The 25354-nt window shown below is 46.1% G+C and overlaps 3 protein-coding genes across 20 annotated transcripts in view; 2 read left to right on the top strand and 1 right to left on the bottom strand.

Moving 5' to 3' along the window:
• Nucleotides 1-14147, top strand: part of ITSN2 (intersectin 2) — a 68750-nt gene extending 54603 nt beyond the window's left edge. For 4 of the 8 annotated variants that reach the window (XM_021391345.1, XM_021391347.1, XM_021391346.1 and 1 more), the window contains 10 exons: nt 7093-7214; nt 7490-7596; nt 7709-7892; nt 8693-8791; nt 8959-9126; nt 10019-10231; nt 10444-10565; nt 11092-11174; nt 11314-11397; nt 11688-12822. In XM_021391345.1, the coding sequence (XP_021247020.1) occupies nt 7093-7214; nt 7490-7596; nt 7709-7892; nt 8693-8791; nt 8959-9126; nt 10019-10231; nt 10444-10565; nt 11092-11174; nt 11314-11397; nt 11688-12124 (1619 nt within the window). In that variant the 3' untranslated portion in view covers nt 12125-12822. Of the gene's footprint in view, nt 1-784; nt 3777-7092; nt 7215-7489; nt 7597-7708; nt 7893-8624; nt 8792-8958; nt 9127-10018; nt 10232-10443; nt 10566-11091; nt 11175-11313; nt 11398-11687 lie in introns of those variants that run through there. The other 4 variants (XM_021391348.1, XM_021391351.1, XR_002436764.1 and 1 more) reach the window with 3 other exon arrangements.
• Nucleotides 3735-22103, bottom strand: FAM228B (family with sequence similarity 228 member B). Of its 9 annotated transcripts, XR_002436766.1 has the most exons (11): nt 21677-22103; nt 20131-20229; nt 19640-19759; nt 19020-19094; nt 18223-18420; nt 16183-16260; nt 15715-15802; nt 15497-15626; nt 14517-14608; nt 3997-4198; nt 3735-3904 (listed from the first exon to the last, which is right to left on the bottom strand). XR_002436766.1 is itself a non-coding variant. In XM_021391355.1 (10 exons), exons 1-9 carry the CDS (start codon nt 22070-22072, stop codon nt 14545-14547), a joined length of 1248 nt encoding a protein of 415 aa, XP_021247030.1. In that variant the 5' UTR covers nt 22073-22103; the 3' UTR covers nt 13743-14069; nt 14517-14544. The 9 variants fall into 9 exon arrangements, 7 of the variants coding, with proteins under 7 accessions (XP_021247033.1, XP_021247030.1, XP_021247029.1 ...); XR_002436765.1 differs by lacking the exons at nt 3735-3904; nt 3997-4198 and adding an exon at nt 13743-14058 and having other exon boundaries at nt 14517-14987; XM_021391355.1 differs by lacking the exons at nt 3735-3904; nt 3997-4198 and adding an exon at nt 13743-14069.
• Nucleotides 21984-25310, top strand: PFN4 (profilin family member 4). 3 transcript variants are annotated; one of them, XM_021391368.1, is made up of 5 exons: nt 21984-22125; nt 22303-22431; nt 22728-22865; nt 23299-23404; nt 24828-25310. In XM_021391368.1, the coding sequence occupies exons 2-5, from the start codon at nt 22315-22317 to the stop codon at nt 24851-24853; spliced, it is 387 nt and encodes a 128-aa protein (XP_021247043.1). In that variant the 5' UTR covers nt 21984-22125; nt 22303-22314; the 3' UTR covers nt 24854-25310. The 3 variants fall into 3 exon arrangements, with proteins under 3 accessions (XP_021247043.1, XP_021247040.1, XP_021247042.1); XM_021391365.1 differs by having other exon boundaries at nt 24825-25310; XM_021391367.1 differs by having other exon boundaries at nt 21986-22125; nt 22308-22431; nt 24825-25310.

The raw sequence follows: 25354 nt of genomic DNA, 5'->3' as shown, positions 1-25354 counted from the left end.
TCCAGGATGTTCATAGGGAAAAAAACTAAGTAAGTTCTTCACTGGCGTGCTTGGAGCAGGTGTGTTTGTGTGCCCGTGTACGGCCAGCACATCTCGAAGCACTCGAAGTTACTGCCAGGGGACTTCTCTTTTTGGTTAGGGAGTAAGAGCTCACGGTATCAGTGGCTTTGAAGCATTGCATGCCACAGATCGGAGCGCGCTGCTTAACACACAAAGATTCCAAAACATTGGGTTTCTGAGGGGAACACTGAGCGATGTGGACAAATAGCAGGGACACGGGTTTATGTCATTTCAGCCTTGGAACAGAGTAGAGCAGGTTGATTTTTGTGTGCCAATACGGATAAATTGCAGCAAGGCTTTTCATTACAAGTCTACTTTCTCTCTGCTTACCGCATATCTCATTACAAGTTGTTTTTTTTAGGAGAAATCCTGGCTTTGTTGAAATCTCAGGGAATTTTGCCCTTGACAAAGAGCCTAGGGCTCGGTGCATGCAGTCTGGGTAACAGAGGGCTTCCTTGGGAAGAAACTTCCTTCAGTTGAGTCAGTGCAGCGCGTGTCTGAGTCAGCAATGACTGCTGCAGCTGCTCAATGCTGTGTGCGTTTATAACCCGAAAACTGCAGGAGTAGAAGCGCGTGATGTCTGTGTTGAGAAAGCTGTGTTGGTGGTTCCTTTCTGACCTTTTGGTGTTGCTCTGTCTGTCCGTAGAAGTCGCGTGTTTCACTCTTCAAATTTATGTTCATTTTATCCTTCATTTTTTTTTTTGTTTGTTTGTTTGTTTTTTAGGACCCAATGTTGTCTTCCAGTGTGAAAGCACCCAGAGACCCACTATCCGAGTTTGACTGTAGCGTGGAGGCAGGGTGGCCAGCCCCGCTCACGTATCTCTGAAACAATCCTTTTGCTTCGCTTGAATGCTAGATCAAGAGATTCGGTTTCCGTGGGTTTTCTTATCATCTACAGTTACCGTTGCCTTGTAAAAGACAGGATAGTGGGTCTTTGTGTGGCTTTCACTGCTGCTCATTCTCGTTTCCTTTAGCATTTTTCTTTGGCGTTGATAATCCTCGATCATTAGCATGCATATCCAGCTATCGTTTGCATGGTGGGATTGCAGGCACACAAAGACCCACTATTTGCACAGTGTATCTGAGCTGTTTTGAATGGGGACTTGTGGTTTTTTTTTTTAATGTTGTAATGTACATACGTTGCAGAATTAAAATGTTTGCCGATTGCTGTTTTAATTTACTTGATCTAATCTCCTGCATATTGAGCTTTTAAAACTGACGGCCTGTAGGGCTCACCCAGAGAACAAACCCTCCCTGTTTCAGCTGCTGGTGGTCGCTGTGATACGAATATGCCGCACGATCCACGACGTAGATCTGTTAGGTCTGGGGCAGTCGTCTCTCTAATATCAAGGAGAGAAATATAAAGCATAGGATGGAAGATGCGTATATCTATATTTTTTTTCTTCCTTCCCAGTAGCCCTATAGCAGGGATTCAGGTTGTTTTGGCTCAATATGCCCTCTCCCAATCCAAGGTCCTTGAAGTATTTTACTCTGACAGCTCCTTGATGCTCTCAGTTTCAATCAGCAGCGGATCTGTAGCGGTTAGTGCACTAAGTACCTCCACAGCCTCTGTGCTCCCAGCCCCCCCTGCCTCACGCACAGGCAGCCCTGGCAAAGAGGTGCTGGCAGAAAAGGAACACTAAAAGACACCTGGAGCTGAAGGCAGAGAATGTGGGTTTAAGGTGGAGGGCACAGTTCCGGTGTTGGTGTGTGGGAGGGAAGGAGCAGAACCTGAGGGCTGCAAGCTCGATGCCCCTCTGGGTGCAAGGAGCCAGCAGCAGCGGGCTGCTCGGCTGAGGAAGGAGTTGTGTGATCCCGTAGGAGCGGGAGAGACCTGGGTAATTTAATTCATCTGTTGAATTGAGTTGGTTTCTGAACTCGGTCACGAAACAGCAAAGGTCGCTTGTGCAATCAGAAATGTTTACAGACCAGCCTGTGTTTACCATGCGTGCATATCTGTGAATGCTGTGGAGGTACGATCAGGAGGAGGTCGGGTCGAGCTGCAGAGATTTAACGGCCTTCCTCCAGCACCTCTGTAGAAAGAGTGGAATGTAATTATTTAATATGCTTTATCAAATAATGTAAATGTGCCCTTTGGGTCAGAGGCTTATCTTTTGTGCAATATAGACCACAGCAATGTGCCTACAGAAAACTACGGATGGCTTTTTACTCTGGATGTATTTTGTCTAAACCAGTATTTTGCTATGGAATGAGGCAGTGTTGCTGTAGGCAAATGACGTGCTCAGCAGTTTCTCCAGTGTTCTGGCTGACTTGATTTCCTTTTGAAGCCACATTTTTCAGTATTTCTGCGAAAAGATGGTGAGTGGCATCAAGCAGTCCCTCCCTGTGGCCTGATAATCAGGTGATCTTAAATTGCCCCCTGTCCATGAGGCGCTGCTCGCCTGTGGGATTGGAGCTCAGCTGACTTCCCAGCATTCAGTACCAAACTGCTGCTAATGCAGGGAAAGAAGGGAAAGCAACTTCTCACCCCAAATGGAGTGATGCAGGAAGAGCAGCATCGTGGCATTGGGTGGAAGCAGCTGGCCTCCCAGCCGTTCTTGGGCGTACGGTTGGGGTTCATGAGGACTGTCTGACACAAGCAGCCTTATGTTAGGGTACGTAGGTGGGGGTGGTAATAATGACTGATGAGCATTGTGAGGAAGCACTGGGGGCTTTCACAGTTTCTCCTGATGTTTCACCATTACCTGAGTACGCCCCAAATCTTCTAACTAATAATAATAGTAGCAGGCTTTACTGACGCTGATGGCAAAAACCACAGCCCCTGCCCTTGTGCACATCAGGCACAGTCGCCCGAGAGCGCTCTCTGCTCTCCCGTTGCGTGCTGGTGCAAAGGAGCTGTACAAATGTTGTATCAGGTTATCAATAGGAGAGGCTGTGCTGGGGCTGCGTTTAAGGCTGGATTTTAACCCGAGGGTGTAGCAATAGAAGCTGGATTTAAAGCAGATCTTCTTTTGTTTGAAAAATGTTCAGTTTCTCTCTGATTTTTGTATAATCTGCTCTTACATGGATGAGCATCCCTAGAGTTAGGTTCAGCTGTCGTCCCAGCCAGCCGAGTAGAACGGAGGCTGAAGTCTTGATCCCGTATTTGGGGGAAGAATGTCGGTCTCGGAGAAGCTGAGGACAGGGTGAACTTGAGGGATACCAGCTGAACTTCCCATCCCCTCCCCGGCCCTGAGAGCCCAAATGCTTCTCAGAGCAACGAGGTGTTAACAATTAAATCTGAAGCCATCCGGGAGAGCAAAACACGGCATTGCCTGCAGCGCGGTACTTGCTTAGTACTGTTTTCTATGAGAATGGGGCCCTTGTGTCACTGGGTGTCCTACCAGCCCGTATTTATCCATCCCAGCGCTTTGTCACGTTGTATCCCTGTGTGGTGTTTGAGTGGGGTTCACTGCCTGTGCATCGATCTGCTCCTAGGAACGCGGGCAAACTGTGCCCTGCAGTGGCATTGGGAGCTGCTGTGGGGCAACGCTGCTTCCATGTAACGAACCAATAAACTGCTGCTGAACGGTGTGTGCTGCCTTAAAATATCTTCTGTTGTTCTCTTCAAGCTGGAGTATTAACGTGTGAGGGTGACTGTTTGGACATGCAAATGCAGGCTGTGCTTAGCATGAGGCAATTGTTCATCTTTGGGTTGAAACGAAGTTGTAAGATAACTATGCAAATGTACTTTATTAAAGGGACGCATAAAAGGACCTAGCTTGTCTGGTGTGGTTTTTTGTTCACCCGGGGACATCTTTTCCCATCTGAAGAGCATAACGTGCCTTACGCTGCCCGGTTCTGTGACACAGTGACTGAATCTTGCTTCTCTCCTAGACCGCTTCTGTTGTGGTGGAAAGAGCATTCTGCACTCAGCAATTAGGGGAGCTTGGGCAAAATTCTGACGGGGTTTCCCAGGGCCTGATGAAAACTGACCTTTTCATGGCAGCACATTTTGCTGTGTTAGTTCCTTTCCTGGGCTGCAGAAGGCACGGCAGGAGATGCTGCTGCTGGTGTGTGCCTGCAGGTGTGGGTGCTGTTGTACAAGGCCATGGGGCAGCGCTCAGGCTGGAACGAAGGCATTGCTTAATGCTGGTCCGTGGCACTTGTGACAAGATGAACTTTTTCATATGGTAGCCTAGGAGAAAAAAAGATTAATATAGACGTGCACAAAAAGCCAAACCAACCAACAAAGCACACTCTACTCAGCACACCCCAAACCTGAAATAAACCCCAGCCCTGTACGAACCAAACTATCTCCTTACAAGTGCAGTTTATGCATAGGTCACCTCTGCCCCGACGTGGTCTTCACTGTTGGGCTGACTTAGATCCAGCTCAATCCTTCGGGGTAAGTGCTGGAGCCCTCCGTGAGGCTCAGGGTGTCTTTCCAGAGCTGTCGCTTTCTAAATGAGTGTTTTCATTGTTGCTTGAGTGGGGAAGTGCACTGGGGAATTGGGCAAAGCATGTGGTGCCCGAGCAGCTCTCCTTCCAGAACTGTCCTCCTTCCCCTAGAGCCTGTCTCAAGTCCTAAATGTGTCAGTAGTGCTCCTGTTGCTCAGGTGTTGGCATCTCACTCAGAGCAGAACATCTTTGGACTGAAAATCAGGCTTTTCAGGCAGGGCTAGCTGTGCCAGCAGAAAGAAAGTATTCAGGTATATTTGGAGAGGGAAGTGTAATTTTAAACACAGGCTTAGGGACTGGGAGTTCCTGTTGATAAACTCCCCTGCTTGTTTCACTCTGCCCCTGTGGGACAGCTGGTTCCTCGCCTTGCAGAGCAGCACTTGTCACCAGGGGCACCACGGCCGCAGCGGGCACTGCTCTGTGATTAGGGCCCATGTTCCACAGGCACCAGGCTCACAGCAGCTCCGCAGATGTCATGCTCAGGAGGGAGCAAGGCAGAGCTGCCCCAGGTTCCTTGGACAGCCTGGCGTTGCTTTGCTGTTGCAAGCCAGAAGCCAAAGCAACAGCTTTCTGCTGCCAAAAAAGGCAGCTCCTGGCTGTGAAACTAGCAGAAAAGTCCCAGTTCATTTTCTGCCAGGGTGTGACCTGGGCTGAGCTGAGCTGAGTGCCAGAGCTGGTGCAGGGAGAGGGGCAGCAGGAATGTGGGAGGAGAGCGGGCAGAGATGCGGGCTCACCCGTTCTGTGCCAGGGAGCCAGCAGGTTCCTGTGGCCGCTGTGGGAAACGTTGGCAAGCGTGTGAGGCAGGTTGATCTCTTGTCTCATTTGCTTTTCTTCCCTTCAGATCCCAGTGCCTACGTTTGCCTTCTAAAATCAGAGACGTGGATTCCACGCTACGTTTTCATGCCAGTTATCATCAGACCCATCCCAAGTCAGAGCTTTTTGAACAGTGATGATTTACATGCAAACTAGCATTCATCCATTGATCCCAAAAGCTGTGACAGTCCGAGTGCGAGGTTACTGCAGAGCCATCTGAGTCAGCTGTGCTTTCGTACCTGGCAGTAAGCTTGATAAATGACATCTATTGTTGGTGCGTACGAAAGGCGTGTCTGCCTCCCAGAGTTTGCTTCAGCTTGATGTAGGTGGAACAAGACAGGCACAAATGCAAGAGTGCGTGTGTTTCTAAGTTACGATCCAAGCAAAGAGCAGCAGAGGCTTCAGTACTTTGCTGTCCCTGTTGTAGGGCTGCACCTTTAGAAAAAAGAACCGCTTTGTCAAAGCTGAGATCTAAGTGTGGGCAAATAAAGTACGGTTACTGTAGAGCTCTGACTGTCCTCAAATGTAGTGTCTCAGGAGCCAGCTGGGCTTAGACCCAGCTCTGTACATGAATGGCACTAGAACAGAAGCAGCACGCATTGACCAAAGTCAATCTTGATGGATTATGCAATGCCAGACTTGATCGGAATCACACCAGGCTGTAACTTCACTCCTTTTTCTCTTCTAATTTTGGCCTCGTTATAACTTTGGAAGAAACTAAGGCTTGAAGCAGCATTCCCTGCACCTGGAGGAGCTGCGATCCCAGACCTCTCTGTATGAAGCAGTATTTATTTAGTTCCTGTTAGAAAGCTTAAGGGCCACGATTCTTCTTTATGTATGTAGCAGAACTGAAAAGCCCTCATCTTACATCTGGCTGTTGCCTGTTCTGGTGTAGATTTTATCAAAACCTGATGCAGCTGCATCAAGTGATCGATGCGTACTCTTAAATAAGCTGTAATTGTTTCTCTTTTTTCCCCTGCTCCCTTGCAGTGCTCTGCTAGCACGTGATGGCCAACAGGTGCATCGGGGTTGCACTTTACGTACTCTCCTTTACCCATCTAAACATATTTACCGCTTTGGTTTTGCCAGTTTTCTACTAAACCTCAAGCACTGTTGTCATGTTGACTAACACGTATAATGAGGAGAAACAGCGTGAAACTGTAGAGTCTGCATGTTACCATAGAGAACTGGTTTTGTGTCACTGAGCGTTCTCTGTGTCCTCGTGCATGGTTTTCATTATTTGTACTTAGTGCATCAAAATAATTCAACGTATCTCTGGCCCATTTGGGTTCTAACCTAGAAAAAAAAGCTTGTGCAACTGTGAGGTTTTGCAGCTGTAAGACTGTGCATCACAACCCTGCAAACCTATCCTGGAGGTTCGTGTAATGAATTCAGAACTGAGGCAGAGTACTTGAGAAGTGGGGTCGTGATTAATGGTGCCATGCTATAAATCAGCACCAGACACATTCTAGGTGACTTCATCTCACAGCAGACATTGTGTAAGGTAAGAGAACATCATGACTTTGAAAACAGTGTTGCAGAAAAGAGTTACAGGAAGTCAGGAATCCTTATGCTGCATCGCAGCGTGGGAAGAAGGGATGCTCAAAGGAATGAAAGGGTGGCAGATTCAAAACTGCCATAAAGAGAACAGGGTGCAAACCACAACCAGCTGAAACCCAGTGCTGCTGTGGACAGGGCTTTAAAAAGAAGCGCTGTGTATAGCGTGACCCTTGGGCTGGTGTATGTTGATGTAACCTTGTGAAGTCAGCAGATCTGAAGGCTGGGGTGGGATCTGAGCTGCTGGCTTGCTTCTTGTAGGGTGTGCTGATCTCCAAAGCCTCGATACCATGCAGCCGATGGAAAGGAAGAGGCAGGGCTACATCCACGAACTCATTCAGACGGAAGAAAGGTACATGGACGATCTTCAGCTTGTCCTAGAGGTGAGATGCCTTGCATGTGGAATTGCTTGGAAAAACACCACCTCTGTCCTCTAGAATAACAGCAAGGAAGAGATGCTTAAGAACTGTGAAATTCCAGAGGAAGAGGGGGAGGTTGTGTGAACACCTCCCTTTCCTCGTGAATGTTACGTGGTTGTCCAGCAGCCCAAAAAATCACATGAAAAACAAAGCAAAATCAGTGCTGACCTAACCAAGAGGAGAGCAAGTGCTTTTTTCTCCAAAGAGCTGCTCACCTTTCTGATTTTTTTTGATTGCAGGTTTTCCAAAAGCCAATGGCTGATTCGGGCTGTCTCACGGAGGGGGAAATGGGGCTGATCTTTGTTAACTGGAAGGAACTCATCATGTCAAATACCAAGTTACTGAAGTGAGTACTTGCATTTTCATCCTGCATTTTTTGTGTGTACTTGCTGTGTATGCAACGTGTGCATTCAGAATGGCTACATGCAAAGTTGGGCGGTGATTTCATTTCTCTTTAGAGCCTTGCGAGTGCGTAAGAAAACAGGAGGAGAAAAAATGCCAGTGCAGATGATTGGGGACATCTTGGCAGCAGAGCTCTCACACATGCAGGCCTACATTCGGTTCTGCAGCTGCCAGCTTAACGGGGCGTCGTTGCTGCAGCAGAAAACGGATGAAGAAGCTGATTTCAAAGACTACTTAAAGGTACCGTGTTCAGCAGCCCTTGTACCTTCGCCTTTCCTCACCGACAGGAGCCTGTCTAACCAGCATCAACCAGATCAGAATAACCCAGAAGAGTAAATCTTGCAAAAATAAGGCGAGAGTCTTCCAAGGAGTGGTGGTTTATGTGCACCTTCAGCAAGTACTTTACTTCATTTCCCTCTCTGTTCCTCATTACTTCTGTGAGTGGTTAACCGTAGAAAGCTACAGAGCCAGTGTCTGCACCTTCCCCAAATCCACGTGGAGTCTGTAGAGTTAAAATAAGAAAGCCATTGTGCTGAGTGTCCTGTGCAACGTGCAAACCGGTGGGGTCACAGCAAGGGCTGGGCCTTCAGTTGTGCTTCGTGAGCATGATGCTCGGGCAGGCAAGCTGCAGAAAGAAATGAGGGCTTGCTGCTGTACTGCAGCTGCTGCTGTGCCTCTGAAGCCATGAAAGGAGAAATGCCACATCTGTTGACATCAGGCGTTTGCTTCTTTCATTGTTTTGGTTCTTTTCAACCTGAGGGGAGCAAAGTGTGACAGAATAAAAGCTAGAATGGTTTTGTGTGTACGGACTCTGCGTGGACAATGATGATACAGTGCTGTGCTGGCGAAGCATCTGGGCACAATGACAGGGCTGACTGTCCTGTTTGTTCTAGATACAAGTGGACTGTATTGTTTGCTAACCTAAAAGTCTGAGATTTCTTGGAAAGCCTGAAAAAAATTAAATCTGATCAGCCTTTTTTCAGCACGCTGAAGCAGCTGGTTCTTGATGAGTAATACGATGTCTCTGGATTGCACTGTAGAAACTCGCTCTGGATCCTCGCTGCAAAGGAATGCCCCTCTCCAGTTTCCTCCTGAAACCCATGCAAAGAATAACGCGCTATCCTCTGCTGATAAAGAGTGTGAGTACCCTGAGGGAAGTCTTGTATGAGAATGCTTTTGATTTTGGTCTCTCTAGCGAAATAAAAGCCTTATCTCTTTATGGGGATTTCTGGAAGAGTGTGGGGAGCTGTTTCCTGTGCTTACCTCTGTTTTGGTCTTGGTTTCTCCCCATTCTGTTCTGCACCAGATTCTAGAAAATACTCCAGAAAATCACCCAGATCACAGTAACCTCAAGCTTGCCTTGGAGCGTGCAGAAGAGCTGTGTTCTCAGGTTAACGAAGGGGTGCGTGAGAAAGAGAACTCGGACCGGCTGGAGTGGATACAGTCCCACGTGCAGTGTGAAGGCCTTGCTGAGGTAGCTGCGCTGCGGCGCTCTGTGGCAGAGCCTGTGTCAGTTTGTTTTGGGAAGGCCAGAGCAAGGGAGTCTCCTTCTCTGGAGATACTTAAAACTGCCTGGATGCATTCCTGCGTAACATACTGTAGGGAAGCTGCTTTAGCAGGGGGTTGGGCTAGAGGAGCTCCAGAGGTCCCTTCCAACCCCTACAGTTCTGTGATTCAGTGAACTGAGAGTGCTTGCCCACATCCTTTACTGGGACATGATCTACTGCTGATCTCTTGGCAGAGAAGCCAATTAGATGTTGCTCACAGCCGTAATATGATGAGCCTTCATTGCTCAAGTGTTATTTTGGCAGTGGAGAATCTCCATTTACCAGTGTGTAATTAACACCATTCAAACAGATAAACAAACAGAAGTAACTCCCAACTCTGAGGTTCTGCTCGTGCTGCCTTTGGCTTAAATGAGGTGTACGCTTTGAGACAGCCTTCAAAATGAAGTGTGGTGCCAGTTCTCCACCGACTGTGTAAGGAGCCAGGGTTGGACAGAGAGCAGAGCCCAGTGGGTCTGTCCTGGTGCCATTGTGTCCCTGTGCAGCTGTAAGAGGTGACCTGACTGCAAATTTGATGGACTGTTCTTAAACACAACTTCTGGACAGCAGAAAGGTGGCCATGAGGTGAATGCTGGTCCATTTTATTGAGCGTTTATTGTCTGTAAGCAGGTTTAGCCTGCTTACAGCTGGGTATAGTGCTAGCACCAGGGCAGATCGTAAGACAGCTTCCCTCCTCTTCGCTGGTAACTCTGCAGTCATTAAATAAAAGAAGATTTTGAGCAGTTTGAGCAATTTCTACTGTGAAGAGGAACTGATGCCTGCATTCACTTGCTGCTGTTCACGGGTTTTTGTCTCTCCTAGCAACCTGTTTTCAATTCCCTCACAAACTGCTTGGGACCGCGGAAGCTCCTGCACAGCGGCAAGCTCTACAAGGCGAAGAGCAGCAAGGAGCTGTATGGCTTCCTGTTCAACGACTTCCTGCTGCTTACCTACATGGTCAAACAGTTTGTCTCTTCTGGCTCTGATAAACTGTTCAGCCCCAAGTCCAACTCCCAGTTCAAAATGTACAAAATGGTGAGTGCAGGAGGTGCCCCGTGGTCCTGTTGATATGGAGTAGTTTTTCTTCTGGTCCTTTGTTGCCTCCTTTATGTGGTGACCTGATTGTTCTTCTTGTGTCCTAAAACTTTCAAATTCCCTACAGAAAAACCACGCATTTAAATATCCTTGTAGAGTTGCAGCTTAATGTCGGGGTGATGATGTCACAGCAATGTTTGCTTTTTTTCCAGCCCATTTTCCTTAATGAAGTCCTAGTGAAATTGCCCACGGACCCTTCAAGTGATGAGCCAGTTTTCCACATATCACACATTGACAGAGTTTACACACTTAAAACTGACAACATCAACGAGCGGTGAGTAGAGCAAATGCAAATGTGGGGTTAACCTTTCTGAACGTGGCTGGGGGCCGTGTTCCTGGTGAGCAGGACAGGGGTGAGCCTCCCTGTCAGGACATGAACTCCCCTGGCTCTCACGTGAATTACAAGTTTTCTTTTGCTTTGTTCTGCTTATAGGGCAGCTCTTGCAGTTGAATACAGCATTGCATCTGCTGCTCACTGTTGTAGTTGTATAGAAGAATAGTTTAGGACTGCCAAGTCCTGCATCCCATAGGATTCTTCCCCAGTCCTGGCCACTCTTCCATGTGACCCAGAAATCTGTAATAAAACAGCAGTTCCAATTTCATTTATTTAGGGTGATACGGAAATGTGGCATAAGATTTAATGTGAAACATCTGTAGCTTTAGTCCGTAAGTGAACTCGTCTTGTGATGCCTCTGAAAGCCAGTGAATTAAAAATGGCAAAAGAGGATGGGGCAGAGTCGCTGCTGATGAGGAATTTCCTGCCTGTGGTATAGCTCTCACCTTGGGATTGCTCTTTGCAGCACTGCCTGGGTCCAGAAAATCAAAGCAGCGTCGGAGCAGTACATCGAAACTGAGAAGAAGAAACGTGAAAAGGCTTATCAAGGTACAGAGTTCTGCCTTCCTCCCTCGCCCACCCAGACACCAGCGTGTTCTGAAGGACGCTGCACAACTCTGGGGGGATCTCTCTTCAAAAACTGCCAGTTTTGATGGCTGCAGCCAATTTCTGACTTCTTCATTTCCAGCTCGCTCGCAGAAGACCTCGGGAATAGGACGTTTGATGGTGCATGTGATCGAAGCAACAGAGCTGAAGGCCTGCAAGCCCAATGGTAAGTGATAGAAATAATCTCACATTCCTGCGGGGTTTGGAAAGGCTCGTTGAGAGCAGTCTGGCCATTTGGGAAGCATGGTTACAGCTGCAGCTCCTGGACAAATCAGCCATTATTTAGCTTCAGAGGACAGAAGAGAAACAGCCTTGTGCTGCTGTAGGATTTAGGGATGTATAACGCCACGTCTTCTGGACAGCAGCATAGATGTGCATCCAAGCAGCCTGTGGACAGGGAGGGAGGTTTCTGCACTGCACTGAAACTGGGTGTTTCACTGCTGCTTCTGTGCTTAGGGAAGAGCAACCCGTACTGTGAAATCAGCATGGGCTCTCAGAGCTACACGACGAGGACCCTGCAGGACACCTTGAACCCCAAGTGGAACTTCAACTGCCAGTTCTTCATTAAGGATCTGTACCAGGATGTCCTCTGTATCACCATGTTTGACAGGGATCAATTCTCTCCTGACGGTAAGTGCGTGAACATTTGTTTTAGGAAAAGAGAGTGTTTTTGTGACTGGAGATGCACAGATCTTCACCAAGAGTCTGTAGGTACAATTGCTTTCTGCAAAATGCTGTGTGAAAAACAGTGCTTCCTTACTGAAGAGGCTGAATATCTGCCCAGAGCCAAGAGTCAGATTCGATCCCACTCAGGCTTTTGTATCAGGAACAGAATTATCTTTTGTCAAGCTGGGAAGAAACGGAAAGAAGTTTTTCTCTGTCGTTGTGCCTGAAATTCAAGTGCTGGGTTATATTTGCACAGCAATTACTTGGTAAGCTTTCATTTGCTGGAAACCAAATACATATTTTTGGCAGTCTGCTTCTGGTAGTCTTTAAAAGGTGAAGTGATATCTAAGCCTAAATAAAAGTTGGCTGAGCCAAAGTATTTAATTTTTTACGGTCTTTGTAGCACTGCCACTGACATGAAACAGGTACCATCACTTACTCCTGACCTTCCAGCTCAAAGATTGAGATTATCACTTGTCATAAATTTTGGATGTCGCAGATAGAACATTTCAAGTGTGATGGCACAGAAACATTAACGGTGGTAGTAACAATGGAATAACCACAGGTAGTGCTTGAAATCAAAGTCTGCGTGGAAACTGCATTTGACATTGAAAAACTGCTGTGCAGCCCTGAGCTCTCCTGTGTGGCAGGGGACAGCTTCGTCTTCGGGTGCCGCATGGTGCTCACCTGCACAGCATGTAGCACTGCCAATTAAATGTGGCACTTTCAGGTTTCCTGAGCTTCATGTCTTTGCTTGATGACGTCTCGTGCTCGTTTTTGTACAACAGATTTTTTGGGTCGCACTGAAGTTCCGGTAGCAAAAATCCGAACAGAACAGGAGAGCAAAGGCCCCACCACTAAGCACTTACTGCTGCATGAAGTGCCCACCGGCGAGGTCTGGGTCCGTTTTGACCTGCAGCTCTTTGACCAGAAAACACTCTTCTGAGAACACTTCTTTAATTCACAAAGGACAAATGAAACTGACGGATTGAACTTTGTTTGGGATAAGATTCCTTGCCCTAAGCTCCTCATTAAGCAAAATACCTGCTGCTTTCAGATTCCCTCAGTCGCTGGTTGTGTTTAGTTCCTTGCTGCGTTTAAAGCTGTCGTTGATCTATGCAAACACAAACGTTACTGTGTATACAGTACCATAGCTCAGTGCCTTTCTATTATGTTTGAATATACTGGTTTTGGATGCCAATATTTCCATTTTCAGGGCCATAGAAAGTATTACGTAGAAATGTGGCATCAAAACGGATGTGTATTTTACCACTTAGTCTAATGAGCAGACTGAGGAATGGTTTAGTTTAGCACTAGAATCATTCCGTTTGAAATCTGAAAAGTGATATCCACTGGAATCTTCCTGTCTCAGGACGATAAAGATTAAATGCTGAAGAAGCCTTAGCACTGGACAGTTCTCCAATCTATTGTGTATTCTTTGAGAATCAAGTGTAGTTCTTCACTTGACTTAGTTCTGCACTGAAATCAGTAACTGCAACTTGATTTTTCTTTCCGCTTCAGCTGGATGAATCGTTCTCTGCTGAGACAATGTCATTGGAAAAAAGAACTAGAAAAAATGTTTTCAATACTGTGACCCACAATGATGTGGAAAAATACTTTCCAGCTTTTGGTTCTCCTAAATCTAAGTTATTTGTGTACAGTTCCTTGGTTTTGCAGACCTCCACGTGAATCTTGAAGCTTTGACATTGCCAACGTGTATATAGAGAGTAAAATATAAGTTTATTAATGTAATTTGTCTACAGATGTTTATTGATGCATAGTGACTTTTAAAAAGTATATTTTATTGTACAAGGGAATGTGAAATAAATGAGAAAAAGTTGCTTATGGAATTAAATTCAAGAAGAGTTTATTAAAAGTGTAAAACGTTTGCTCGGAGGAACTGTTAGCGCAGCGTTCATCTGTAAGGTGAGACGGGTTGTGAGCAACAACTTTCTTCCGGGCACCAAAACCAGGGCTGATTTTAAAAAGATTGTTTGTAAAGGGTTTGATACGTTGTGACCATTGTACTGCCTCCTTCAGCTGCTTTGTTCAAAAAGCACGGCGTGCAGTTCTGAGCAGCAGGTGCCCTTGTTTTCCGTGGGTGCAGCAATGCCTCCCGGTGTCTGACAGCTCCACACTTGACTGCCATCTGTGTGCCCTCCTGTTACAGAGCTGAGTCAACCTCTGTTACTTTTAACAGTTTTCTGTGGTTCAGTATTTCTAATCCTAAATAAAACTAAATCTTGGCAATGCTTGAGAGATTGTGTCTGTACTGTGGGAGAGCGGAGCTGCTGCTGTTTTCAGGCTTCGACATCAGAGCTCCTGTGCAGTCACAGCAGCGTGGAGCTGGGGGCTACAGCAGAACAGGACCTGAATCTCTAGGGCACCAACAGCTCCATGCAGTGCTGCAACACCTGAAGCTAAATGTGAGCTTTGCCATTGCCCCTGCGCTCTGCCGGAAGTAATGGCAGCAGTATTTCATACATTTATTTGACTGCTGGGTAACAGTACTGCAGAAGCTCTAGTTTAAGACAAGGAGTTTATTGCAGTTCTCCGGAAGACCTGGCCCGCTGTCACTTGCTTTGGCAGAAGACCCAGTGTATATTTTGGGGACAGTACCTTCTGATGGCTGCGCTTGCTGCTGCAGTCAGCTGGAGGAGAGGTAGCAACATGTGCTCTTACTGTCTTCGTGGTGGTCCACGACTCTCAGCCTTCAAGCAGAAATAAAAACTATTGTCACTCAACCCAAGAGCAAGGCTGCCATCGCCCAGCACAGCTTCCTGCACTCGCTCTTTCCCACGCTGAGTTACTCCAGGAAATGTTTGCCTTTGTGACCAGTTTCCCTTCTAGAACTCGCTGTTAGCCCATAATTGCTCTAACAATTACGCTGGACAAAGGCTCGGGCCAGCAAGAGGCGTAAAGCTCCAAGGCATGGGCTCAGGGGAGAGAGTGGGCCTGGTTCAAGGACATCCGGCTCCCAGCTGAGCTTTGATGTTCTTGTCACTGTGGAGCAGGACTTCCTTTAACTGTTGTGCACTGCAGCGGCGGACCCAGGGAGCTTTCAAAAAGAGGTGAATCAGAGCACTGGGGCTTGGGGAAATAAAAATAGAGAAAAATAACACTTCTTCAATCCCAGATGCCTCCCTCACTATGAGGGCAGGGTGGCTCAGGCTCACTGCTGTTCTCTCCTTAGGTTGCAGGGCAGTGTGTAGCATCACGCTCTGGTTTAGACCTTGCAGAACTCCAAAAGCTGACAACTGCTGTAGCAGTTAAATCCTTTCAGATCTGCCAGTAAAGCACCCAGGAGCTACTCACGGCTTGGCCCGCGTGTAGGGCTGCATGCAGAAAACACAAACTCCTCACCAAAAGCCACCTCATTTCACATCTCAGTTAGTACTTTAATACATCCTTCTGTCTGCACCATACCTGAAGACATTCCATTCACCATCACTCCTTTCACAGAAAAAAAACCCACACGATACAGCAGAATTCACCATAACATAGAAGTTTGAGCAAATACTTAACAATGCAGCCAAACAAGAGAGGCTTTATCTGGTGTAACTGCTGGGCTGTCTCTCAAGAAGCACACCAGCTCTTACCTCCTCGTCTGGTGGAGCTCACTAGCAATGTAGGCATGTGGAACCTTCAGCCACTCGATCGCATCCACGCGCTGCCGGCTCAGAGGAAGCAGGGGCAGTTCCTGCAGCTCTCTGCTAGAGCACGGTCTGCCTGATGGAAGGGAACAGACACTTCACAAGGAAGGGGGAGCTTCCCCCAGTGTGAAATGTTTCCAAGGGATACTGCTGATTTAACATACCTGTCTCACACCGCTTGACGATGCCTGTCTCGATAAACTTTTTCTGAACAGCTTTTAACAGAGGATCCTGTAAAGCTGGTATTGAAACCTGTGGCAGACACAATTATTTCAAGCTTGAGCACTTAGACAAGCATCTTATGAGAGAGTCTCAAAGTCAGACACATGTAAACTTCAAGATACTGTTGGTTAGCAGGGAGGGATATCAACCTCAGTTTTTATGACTTAAAAAAAGGAGGCACAGACCTGAGTGGCCCCACTCTTAGAAACACTGAGCATCTCAGCTCCTCGTTCAGACCACTTCACATTCAACTCTGTCACAAAGGGTCCAGAGGGCTCACAGCACCCAGGAATGATTTAGAGAATTGCACTTTGTGGATTTGTGTCTGAGTCCTTCCTACCTACCTCTCCCACCCGGTACACAAGGCTTTGGTGCATTTGATATGATCTTTACAGCATAAACCACCCCACCTTCCAGCAATCTGTGCACGTCTTCAGGAACAACGGGTCATATTCTGATGGGTCATAAGCTTCCAAAGCCACATAGCCCTGTGGGAGAAGCAGGTCATGACTGTAGTGTAACAGGCAAATACCTCCATCTATTTTAATTTAACACAGGCATACATACATTATAAGTGCTTTCATGAAGCATCCAGACATAATTACAGACTAAAAGGTTAATTATTACTAAGGCAGTCCAGGTAGTGGAAATTCTGTTCAAGGGGTCAGGTTTTGACCAGAGAAGGAAACAGATCTTACGGGAAAAAGAAACTTGACTGAGCCCCACCAGCCTCATTTTTTCCTTTAAATGAAGGTTTCCAGCTTTCCTGTGGACACAGTTTGCCAGGGCTCACAGCAAGGAAGGGATGCAGCCCGTGGCTCTCTGGATCTCTGCCTTATACACTTCTTTCTGGAGGTCAGTGGATGAGCGTTGGAAAAACCATACTTGGAACAGGTCAAGAGGGCTGCAATGTGAGGCCAAACCAAACCAACCAACCAAACCAAACCAGACAAAGCCAAGTAAGTGTAAGAGATCACTGTATGGAAGGCTCTGTTGTGGGCAAGTGAGCCAGACCCTGAGAGCCTGTGCTTCTCTGGACACTCAGTGAGCACCTGGGCAACCCCACGGGGCCTGAGCTGCTGAGAGCAAACCCTGCTCAGGCAGGCCCTACAGAAGCTTCTCTCACCTTCTGCAAAATTTTAAGGCCTAACATGCCTTGATTTGCAAGGTTTTAGTGCCACCCCTTGGTTAATTATTGTATATCATCCTGTTAGAATACTGGCTGAGGCCTCAGTGCTGGGTGCCATGCCATGCAGCCATGCCTGACCCCTTCACACACTCCATCTCACCATGTATGGGCTTGGGACTGGAAAAAAAAAAGAATAGAGAAGAGCAACTGGACAAATTTACACAGAAAGAGGGAATGGACCGATGACAGAGACACAAGAAAGTGAGATCCACGGAACAGAACAAAAAACCTACAAACCAGGGAGCAGTGCAAGGGAAAATGGACAAGGGAAGGGAGGAGAAAAAAGCACACAGCCAGAATTCAGGACGTGAACCAATCCACAGAAGTGTCCTCAGTTCTGCAAAATGTGCCATATGTTGCCATAATTAATGCAAACATATGTAAATAATGATGCTCTTACTCTGAAGGGCTCCAGCCTGCTGAGGCAGGGAGAAAGGGTGGAGGCTGGTCACTGCTGGTGCGCTTGTTTGGGGTAAAGAACACTCCAGTGCAACAGCCACTGTGTTCGAAGGTCACCCAGCAAAGTCCAGCCCTGACACAGGAGTTTGAAAGATGCACTGATGCAGACCCAGCTGTGCACAGTACACCTAACATATCCAAACGCCAGGACTTTGGCTGAAGGACTACTTCAGCCTTTCATCATTAAGTGCAGTTTAAATGCATGGATCTTTCACATCAGGCTTTTGAAAAATAGGTTGTTTGCTCTCATTACAACACCGCAGCTCCCACAGTGTTCTCATTTCTGGATAGGAATTTTTTTTACAGTCTCATAAATCCACTGTGCAGTGGTTTCCACTGACAACAAAAGCCTGCCCTATATAAAATACGACGCTATTTGTGGTAGACGATCTGACTGCCCTTACTGCTCCAGATATCCAATCCAGAGATGCAGAAAGTTGAGTCGTGGAATCTCTTAAAGAATTATATGAAATTCAGAGCAACAACAAGAAGCATTTCCTACAGTGACTGCTGGCCTTTGGTTTCACCTGACGGAGCTCTATTGATCGAGCTCACCAATAAAACCCACTGATTCACCATTCTTAGAACCCAGCACGTGCTCAATGCACTGGGCTGCTTTTATCTGATGCTGAATTTGAACAACTGGCTCTAATGATGTATGCCACAATTAGAGGTCCTCGGGAAGAATAAGTTATAAATTAGGCATATTGGAATGCCAGACTGGTCAACTAACAGCAAATAGCAGCCAAGACCCCAGTCTTGTCCACAGCCCTTTCCATGGCAGAAATTTGCTTCCTGATACCTTCTTTTTACAGTAGTTTAAATAGAGAGAGAGTTGTTCTTCCCTCCTCTTCTGTATTTCTTCCCTCGACTTGCTATCCATTTTGTCCTCAAATTTCCACAGCAGTGGCTCTGAAACATCCTCGAGCCATTTCTTGTATAGGATCTCCTTCTTTCTCAGATTTAAGAACTCGTAGTGCTTCAAATACCTGTCCACCTCCTGCGTGAAAAATGGAAAATAAGCATACAGCACACTGGCCAAACAAACACCTTAATGAGTTCACAGATAAAGCTACGCAGCATGGCTGACCTGATCTGACTGGGCACTGCTGCCCTACTCGCCAGCCCTCCCTTCTGCTCCTCCCTCTCTCCTCTTGGCTCCAAGCTCTTCCTTGCATGGGCTCTGGCAGTCAGACTCTGTATTTTTTTAGCCATAGTACAGTACTGGCTGAAAACTATTCACTTTTGTCCCCCAGGTGAGCGGGAAAAGGATTTTCTCCCTCCAGCAATGGCAATCTGCTGGATCAGGTCAGCCCTGCTGTCTGTTATTCACAGTCTCACCACCGTCTTATCTCATCCACAGAACAAAAGTTAGGTGCAAACAGGCACTAAGGCACTGAAGAGAGACAACTGTGAAAAAACTCACCTTTAGGGTTACCAGTTCAGTCTTGTCCACAGGAGGTCAGAAAGCTGTATTTCTGAATTCAGTTTTCCAAGAATTTAGACAATTGACATTTTAGCATAATTCATCGATCGAGAAAGAAGTTTTGACGTACAGGAAAGCAAACAGCAAGCAGGAGAAAAGAGATCGTTTCTTACCCTCACAAAATAATTTTCTCTGTCTAAGATGGACTGAGCAGAAGCGATGATGTCTCTGCTTTCATCAGGAGCCGCCTGACAAAAGAGCAACAAAACACATGAAGTAAAAGCAGGAGTTACAGCAGCAGTCAGAATTACCTTAGAATTCAACGTAGTTAATTGTGCTGGGATTTAAGGCAAGTTACACCCTGACACAGCTGGCAGAATAGCACAGATCTCTGCAAGCGTTGCTCTGAATAGTTCAATTAAATTCGAGTACGGTTCTGGAAGAACTACAGTGCTCATGTTCATTGTGACCAGACCATACACCTCCTTGGATGCTCCTCAGTGTGGCTGCACCACCACCTGATGCAGGCCACTTGCTCAAGTGTTGCTCCAAAACAAACAAAGATCCAAAACCAAATAAACCCCAAAGTTTAGGTTTCATGTGAAACCTTTCTGGCTGACATGGAACTCAATAAAGCTACCTCAGAGTGCTCAAAGAAACGCACTGCATTAATATTTTCAGAGTTATTTGTTCTCCTCTCCAGTGACAGACATAACTCAGACTTACAGAACTTTGCAAACCACCATCTTTCATTCTTCATGCCTTCCATTCTATTCCATTCCTCCACTCGTACCTTCACACGATAGAAGTCCTTCTGCATCATCCAGTATCTGCTAGTATCTGTCTTCCCAAAGAATCTACTGTAGTCAAAAGTATTTGCTGCATTGCTCCTTGCTGGTGCTGTGGGGCACCTCTGGATAAATACAAAAACAAAAGAAAAGGTCTGCATGAAAAATGTCTAGCTGTTTTATAAAGATCAGGTTCTCACCTACAACAGACAGCAAAGGCAGAGCACATACGTCTTCCTGCAATACACATCCCTGAGCATTCCTAGGGTGGAGAGAAAACCACAGGGATGTTCCTGCTAATTGGGATGCCTAATGAGCTCAGGCAGGTGCTGGGCACGGAAGGCAGCATCTGCGGGTACTAGCTGCCAGTGCCAAGAAAGGAACGCAGCTGTAGCCAAATGCCCTGGGTTCTCAGTTATTTACGAGTTTCATGCACTCTGAATTTTGGTTCTTCTCATCAGAATTCACAGCTGAAGGAATGCAGAGGGTTGCTCACCTGGAACAGCTTTTGCTGACCCTGTCCTGCTGCAAGTGGAGGACCTGTAACTCGGGGAGCGGTCCCTGAGCTATCCGCAGTATGCATTGCTGGGGGAGGCTGCAAGAAGCATTAAAACATTCAAAACCATATAAAACTGTTCCGTAATCACAATGAAGCTCGTTTTCGTACAATTCCAGACAAGTATGCAACAAAGCTCTGCAGGAATTCTAACCGCTGCCAAACATACCAGCAGTGGTTTTGTATCACTGTAAGTTAAAAGGAGGGAGACAAAGTATCGTGTTTGAGGCAGGTACTCTGATACTACCTGTCCTAATCGCTGTAATAAAAGGACTCCAAATATTGTTTCAAAGAAAAAAGTGATCCACAAATTACTCCAGAATGCTTCCAGCTTTGAAAACATTTCAGAGTCATCAGATTCTGCCTTCTGACTATTACTTCTTTCCTTTGTGCCTTTTTCAATTACATAAAAGTTACCTTTGAGTAACCACTACATTCCACGATAGGGATAGTTGCATTTTAGTGGTTTATAAAGCCACTTCTACGCGGCAAAGCTTACACTGAAGTACTAACTCTGAGATCTAGCCAGGAAATCCCACCTCCTCCATCATATATGCACCAGTATGTTTTATAGAATCATAGCATCACCCAGGTTGGAAAAGACCTCTAAGATCATCCAGTCCAGCTGTCTACCCATCACCAATATTTCCCACTAATACAATGTACTCAATTTCCTCTTTCTTCAGGAGTTCCGTTCAGCAGAGCAGAATGTTCTCCCCTCTGCTAAAACACACGGTATCTCCCCAAACACGTGGCTTTGCAGAAACACTGAGAAGGCAGATTAATCATTTCTATGGCAGAAAGTAAATACCTTTATATGTGAGGCTCAGTCCTCTCAAAAGCCCCTGTTCTGGCATAAGCCTTTAAAAGAAGCTACCCTGCAGGCTCACATACAGACAAAGAATGATTTAGGTTGGGAAAAAAACCTCAAGATCAACTCCACCCACAAGGCACTTGATATACACTATAAAAACCATACATACACTTATTAACAATGCACTAAACTCTGTTGACTATGTATAGGAAGACAGAGAATTTAGAATTCGACTTACTACCTAATTGCTTTCATTCCTATTAGATAAGGTAAAGTTAAGATTACTTGAGTTATTTGGGTGTACAGGTCAAATCGTCACAGACCAGAAATGGATTTGCTAGTTAAAAATCTGCCCTGTTCACGTATTTTTTTCCCCTCAGAAGAGAAACACTATACTGAGAAAATTTTTAGGTATTAAAACACACTGGCATGAGGACTTTCCTATATTTAAAACATATGAAATTCCCTGGAAGGATTTCCTCCAAAACCTCCTATTTAAGGAGTCCAGTGATGGAACCCCCAGTACTGGGGCACCCTCGGGCCTGGGAACCTCAGCACCGCCTCAGCTGCGGTACAGACAGCGCGGCAGAAAATGGCGCTGAAAACTCAGCCTCCTCACACCATCCTTTCCTTGTGTCATTTCGCGTGAAAAAAATAGTCCCTCCCCACTACCTCCAGCCTCTCGGAAGAGGAGGGAACCCCCTCGGGACAGCGATTCGGCTCACCGTCCGCAGGGCAGGCACCCACTGGCGGCCGCCCGGGCCCGAGGGGCCGAGGCGGGGCAGAGGAGCGAACAAATCCCTCCACGCTCGCCGCCAGCACCCCTGGCAGCCATAGCAACGCGAACATCGGATTCGGCAGCACGGCGCGGATGTTTCCACCAATCAGAATGGGAGCACCTTGCCGAGTGAGCCAATCAGGAGCCGAGCGGGGCCCGCCTCTCGGGTACGCGCACTGTGGGCAGCGCAGTGCGGCGCTGGGAGCGCGGTTGCCATGGAGACACCGCGCGGGGCTGCGGTTGCGGGCGCGGGGCGGCTCCTGCGGCTGTGAAGAAAAGAACCTAGACATACTTATGCTATAAAATGTAACTTTTTAGGGCTTCTACAGCCTTTCTGGCAAAGGTGAGCGCTCTCCTGCTGATCTGTTCTGCTGCTCTCTTAGGTTCGGGATTTTTTGTTGTTTTACTTACCCTGAGGGTTAGCATTACTTGTGCTGAAACTCCTAAATTCCCCACGCAAGAGAATCTGTTTTCCAGTATAAAAGAGCACGAACGTTTACACATCTGTTTCTTTTCACAGAACAGAAGGAAAATGAGCCAGCTTCAGGCTTTGCTGAATGAATGCCTCATCAGAACAAAGCACGTGGAGAACGCAGCCGCCATCAGCATAAGCGAGAGGGAAGTCTGCGCTTCGACCTCTGGCTTCTATGTAAGAGATGGCAGAGCGCGCTGCGGGGTGACCTGCTAGCACAGCCCCGTCCATAGGGCTAGATTTTCAGCAGGGGAAACTGTCATCATGGAGACGTGATGATCCAGCCTCCTGGGATATTCAAAACACAGTAGACTGTAGAGAACCTAGGTCTAGTTTCTTTCTTTTTTTTTTTTCCCCACTCAAAGATGACATAATTTTAAGTGAACTATCAAAGAAAGTGGGTGGATGAAGAGCAGTTCATCGTTGCGAAGACGTACATTTTCAGTCCATAACACTGTGCTGTATGAACACAGGTGCCACCAGAGAATGCTATAAACCTCACCTATGCTTTCTACAAGAACTTGCTGCAAGTTAGAAAGGAAGGACTCTACTTCAAGCAGAAGCACTACAAATGTGTTCGAGCAGACGAGCATTCCATCTATCTTAAAAATGTATGTTGACAAGAGCCATGGCAGTCCTGAGAAGTTTGGAAGCCTCCTTCTTCCTTCTTTTACTGTCTGGTTGCCTTAAGATAAGATGAATGCTTTCACGTGTTTCTTTCCTCCTTTCTCTTGGTATCACTTTCCCATCAGGCTGGGGAAACTTACTCAAATTGCTGTGCAATAATACATTAATCACTGCAAGCAACAAAGGGCAACACAATAAAGCATCTGAGTGACTTGCTTTAACAAGCAGCAGTCTTTATAACATGCAGAGCTGCTGTTTTGCTTGCATCCTTTCTTAGGTTTTGAGAGTATTTGTCTTTTATTTTTTCCTCAAGAAAACAAGTATACTGGCAAAGGAAATGTCTGTGAGTAGCTTAAATGGTAAGGCAAGATGTATGTGCATGCATCTAACTTTGTACCAACTCTCCATACTATCTAGGCAGACGGAGGCCTCATAGTTGTGAAGACCAATGCTTTCATCCTGATTGCTACGTACAGAGTGGGCATGTATCCCAGTGTGTGTGTGGAAGCTGTGGAGAAACTCGGTAAGACAGACACGTGTACCTGTGTGCCTGCATGTTGGTGGTTCAGTGACTAGCTCTGCTCTTGCAAACAACTTCAAAAGTTCATGTGACAGACTACCAAATCCTGAAGATCTTGGAAACAGAATACAGACATGGGTTACTGCTCTCCAGACATCACATCCCACCGTGATCCAAAGCCTCCATGGCTATGAACAGGTTGCAGAACTGTCTCTTGCGTTGGCCTCTGTGGCACAAGTTTTCTGTCGGGACCCAACAGTCTCGTTTCCTTGACCTCATACAGGTAACACTGAGCCAGTGTCTGAAATGCACATTGTTTGAGCGTCATCTTCGATACGCTGATTCACATTCCACTTCTTCAAAGAAACATGAGCTTCCCCAAGGGTTTCAAACTTGCCTTCTATGCCTATATGAATCTTAAGGAGTCTTTAAGATGTTTCCTCTCATGTTTTGTTTCACAGTTACAGAGCACCTCTTCTCTCACAAAAATGCCCTTTTCTGCCCAAGTTCCCGTTGTGGGACCCCTCTTAAGTTCCTCTCTCTTGGGTTCGGAGTTTCAAAGGCTTAGGGTTAAAATCTCACTTTGTTCCCCATTTGAGAATACAGCCAAACGTAGCCCTTTGCAGACAAGCTGCAGAATCCTGACTTCATCTCAGATGTAGTTTTCTCAGTGTGTGGAGGTGCTGGCAAGGATTAAGCCAGGGAGATAAATAACAGATACACATCTTATTGCTGTAGTGAATGGCTGACTATCAGGGATAAAATCATTTTATCCCATCATCCAGATGGATTGAATGCCAAAGAGGAGATCCCAGAGTAGCCCTGATTTTCACCACGGAAACAAAGATAGTTCTAAGGAATATTTTTTTTAAAACCAACAAGCTCCAACTTAACCTATGAGTATGCCCATTTCCTTTCACTGAATAGGAATGAAATTCTAGATCTGTTGTGCTCTGTATTGTTCCTTGTCTAGGTGCCAACAAGTAAGTGGAATTAATTTGTGTTTGGGGGCCTAAACTGTTTAGTCTGGAATGAGTTGTAAGACTGACAGTAATAAATTCTTCATCAAACCTTCATCTACATGTTTCCAGGGCCAGATTTCCTGCAGTTTTGACAATGTGAGTTAATTATTCTTTCTGTTCTGGATGATTTCTTTGTTAAACCAAAATGGCTTTAGCTTTTACTTGCATCTTATGAGACATTTCTGCAAATGATTTAGGTTTAAAGTGTTTATTTTGTAGAACAGATGATACCTCATGGATAGAGGTATGAGGATTTTTACTGTGCAACTAGAAATACTGCTGTGTATTCTTTCAGTTAAAGTCCGAGGTGGACTTGAACTTGAAAAAAGCCTCTCATTTACAGCAATTCTGTGTGTGATTTTCATCATTTTTTTAAAATTTATTTCCTTGTGTTTTTATAGCAGATTACTTAAGAGAGAAGGGTAGCTGAATCAGCAGAAAGCTCTATCAAGCTCAGAAGGACTGTTCACCAGGAAAACAAGTACAGAAGCCTGACATATTACCCAATTCCAGCAAGCACCTGCTGTTTTACCACGTTCCAGCTGCAGAGCAAAGGCTGTTTCCTTCTGTTTTTATTTCAAGAACTCCTGATGGTTCACAGCTCCCAGGAGCTCTCTGCATGTATCATCCAAGTTTCTTAACAGAATTTAGAGTGATGTCCATGGAATTTGGTTTAAGATGCTTTCCATAATCTTTTGTATGTTGTCTTTTAGCTTGTTTCCAGATAAGAAAATTATGACTCTCCCTAAGCAAAGTAACTTTGCTCACAGTGTTTCTCTATGGCATCACAGACCTAAGGGGCTAGGGAAATTGTCACATTAACAGATTTTCAGATTGTCCTGTACACCTTTGAATATTAAAAATAAAACACATTTTTCACATGTTCATTTGCACTGGCACTGACTGCTATGGAAAGTTACTTTAATCTGTA

The sequence above is a fragment of the Numida meleagris genome, chromosome 3 (assembly GCF_002078875.1).
Source record: "Numida meleagris isolate 19003 breed g44 Domestic line chromosome 3, NumMel1.0, whole genome shotgun sequence".
Lineage (NCBI taxonomy): Eukaryota > Metazoa > Chordata > Aves > Galliformes > Numididae > Numida > Numida meleagris.
Note: the sequence above shows the minus strand (reverse complement) of the source record. Positions and strands in the feature narration are given on the sequence as shown.

Excerpts from the sequence above, each read along its gene's own strand:
- PFN4 (XM_021391365.1), top strand. The coding sequence starts at position 22,315 with ATGAGCCAGCTTCAGGCTTTGCTGAATGAATGCCTCATCAGAACAAAG. Across the intron at positions 22,866-23,298 it reads ATTCCATCTATCTTAAAAAT|GCAGACGGAGGCCTCATAGT; the intron begins GTATGTTGACAA and ends CATACTATCTAG. Across the intron at positions 23,405-24,824 it reads GGAAGCTGTGGAGAAACTCG|CAGATTACTTAAGAGAGAAG; the intron begins GTAAGACAGACA and ends GTGTTTTTATAG.
- FAM228B (XM_021391352.1), bottom strand. The coding sequence starts at position 22,072 with ATGTCTAGGTTCTTTTCTTCACAGCCGCAGGAGCCGCCCCGCGCCCGC. Across the intron at positions 20,230-21,676 it reads CCTCTTCCGAGAGGCTGGAG|CCTCCCCCAGCAATGCATAC; the intron begins GTAGTGGGGAGG and ends TGCTTCTTGCAG. Across the intron at positions 14,988-15,496 it reads GAGCTCCACCAGACGAGGAG|CCCCAGTGCTCTGATTCACC; the intron begins GTAAGAGCTGGT and ends TATTTCCCCAAG.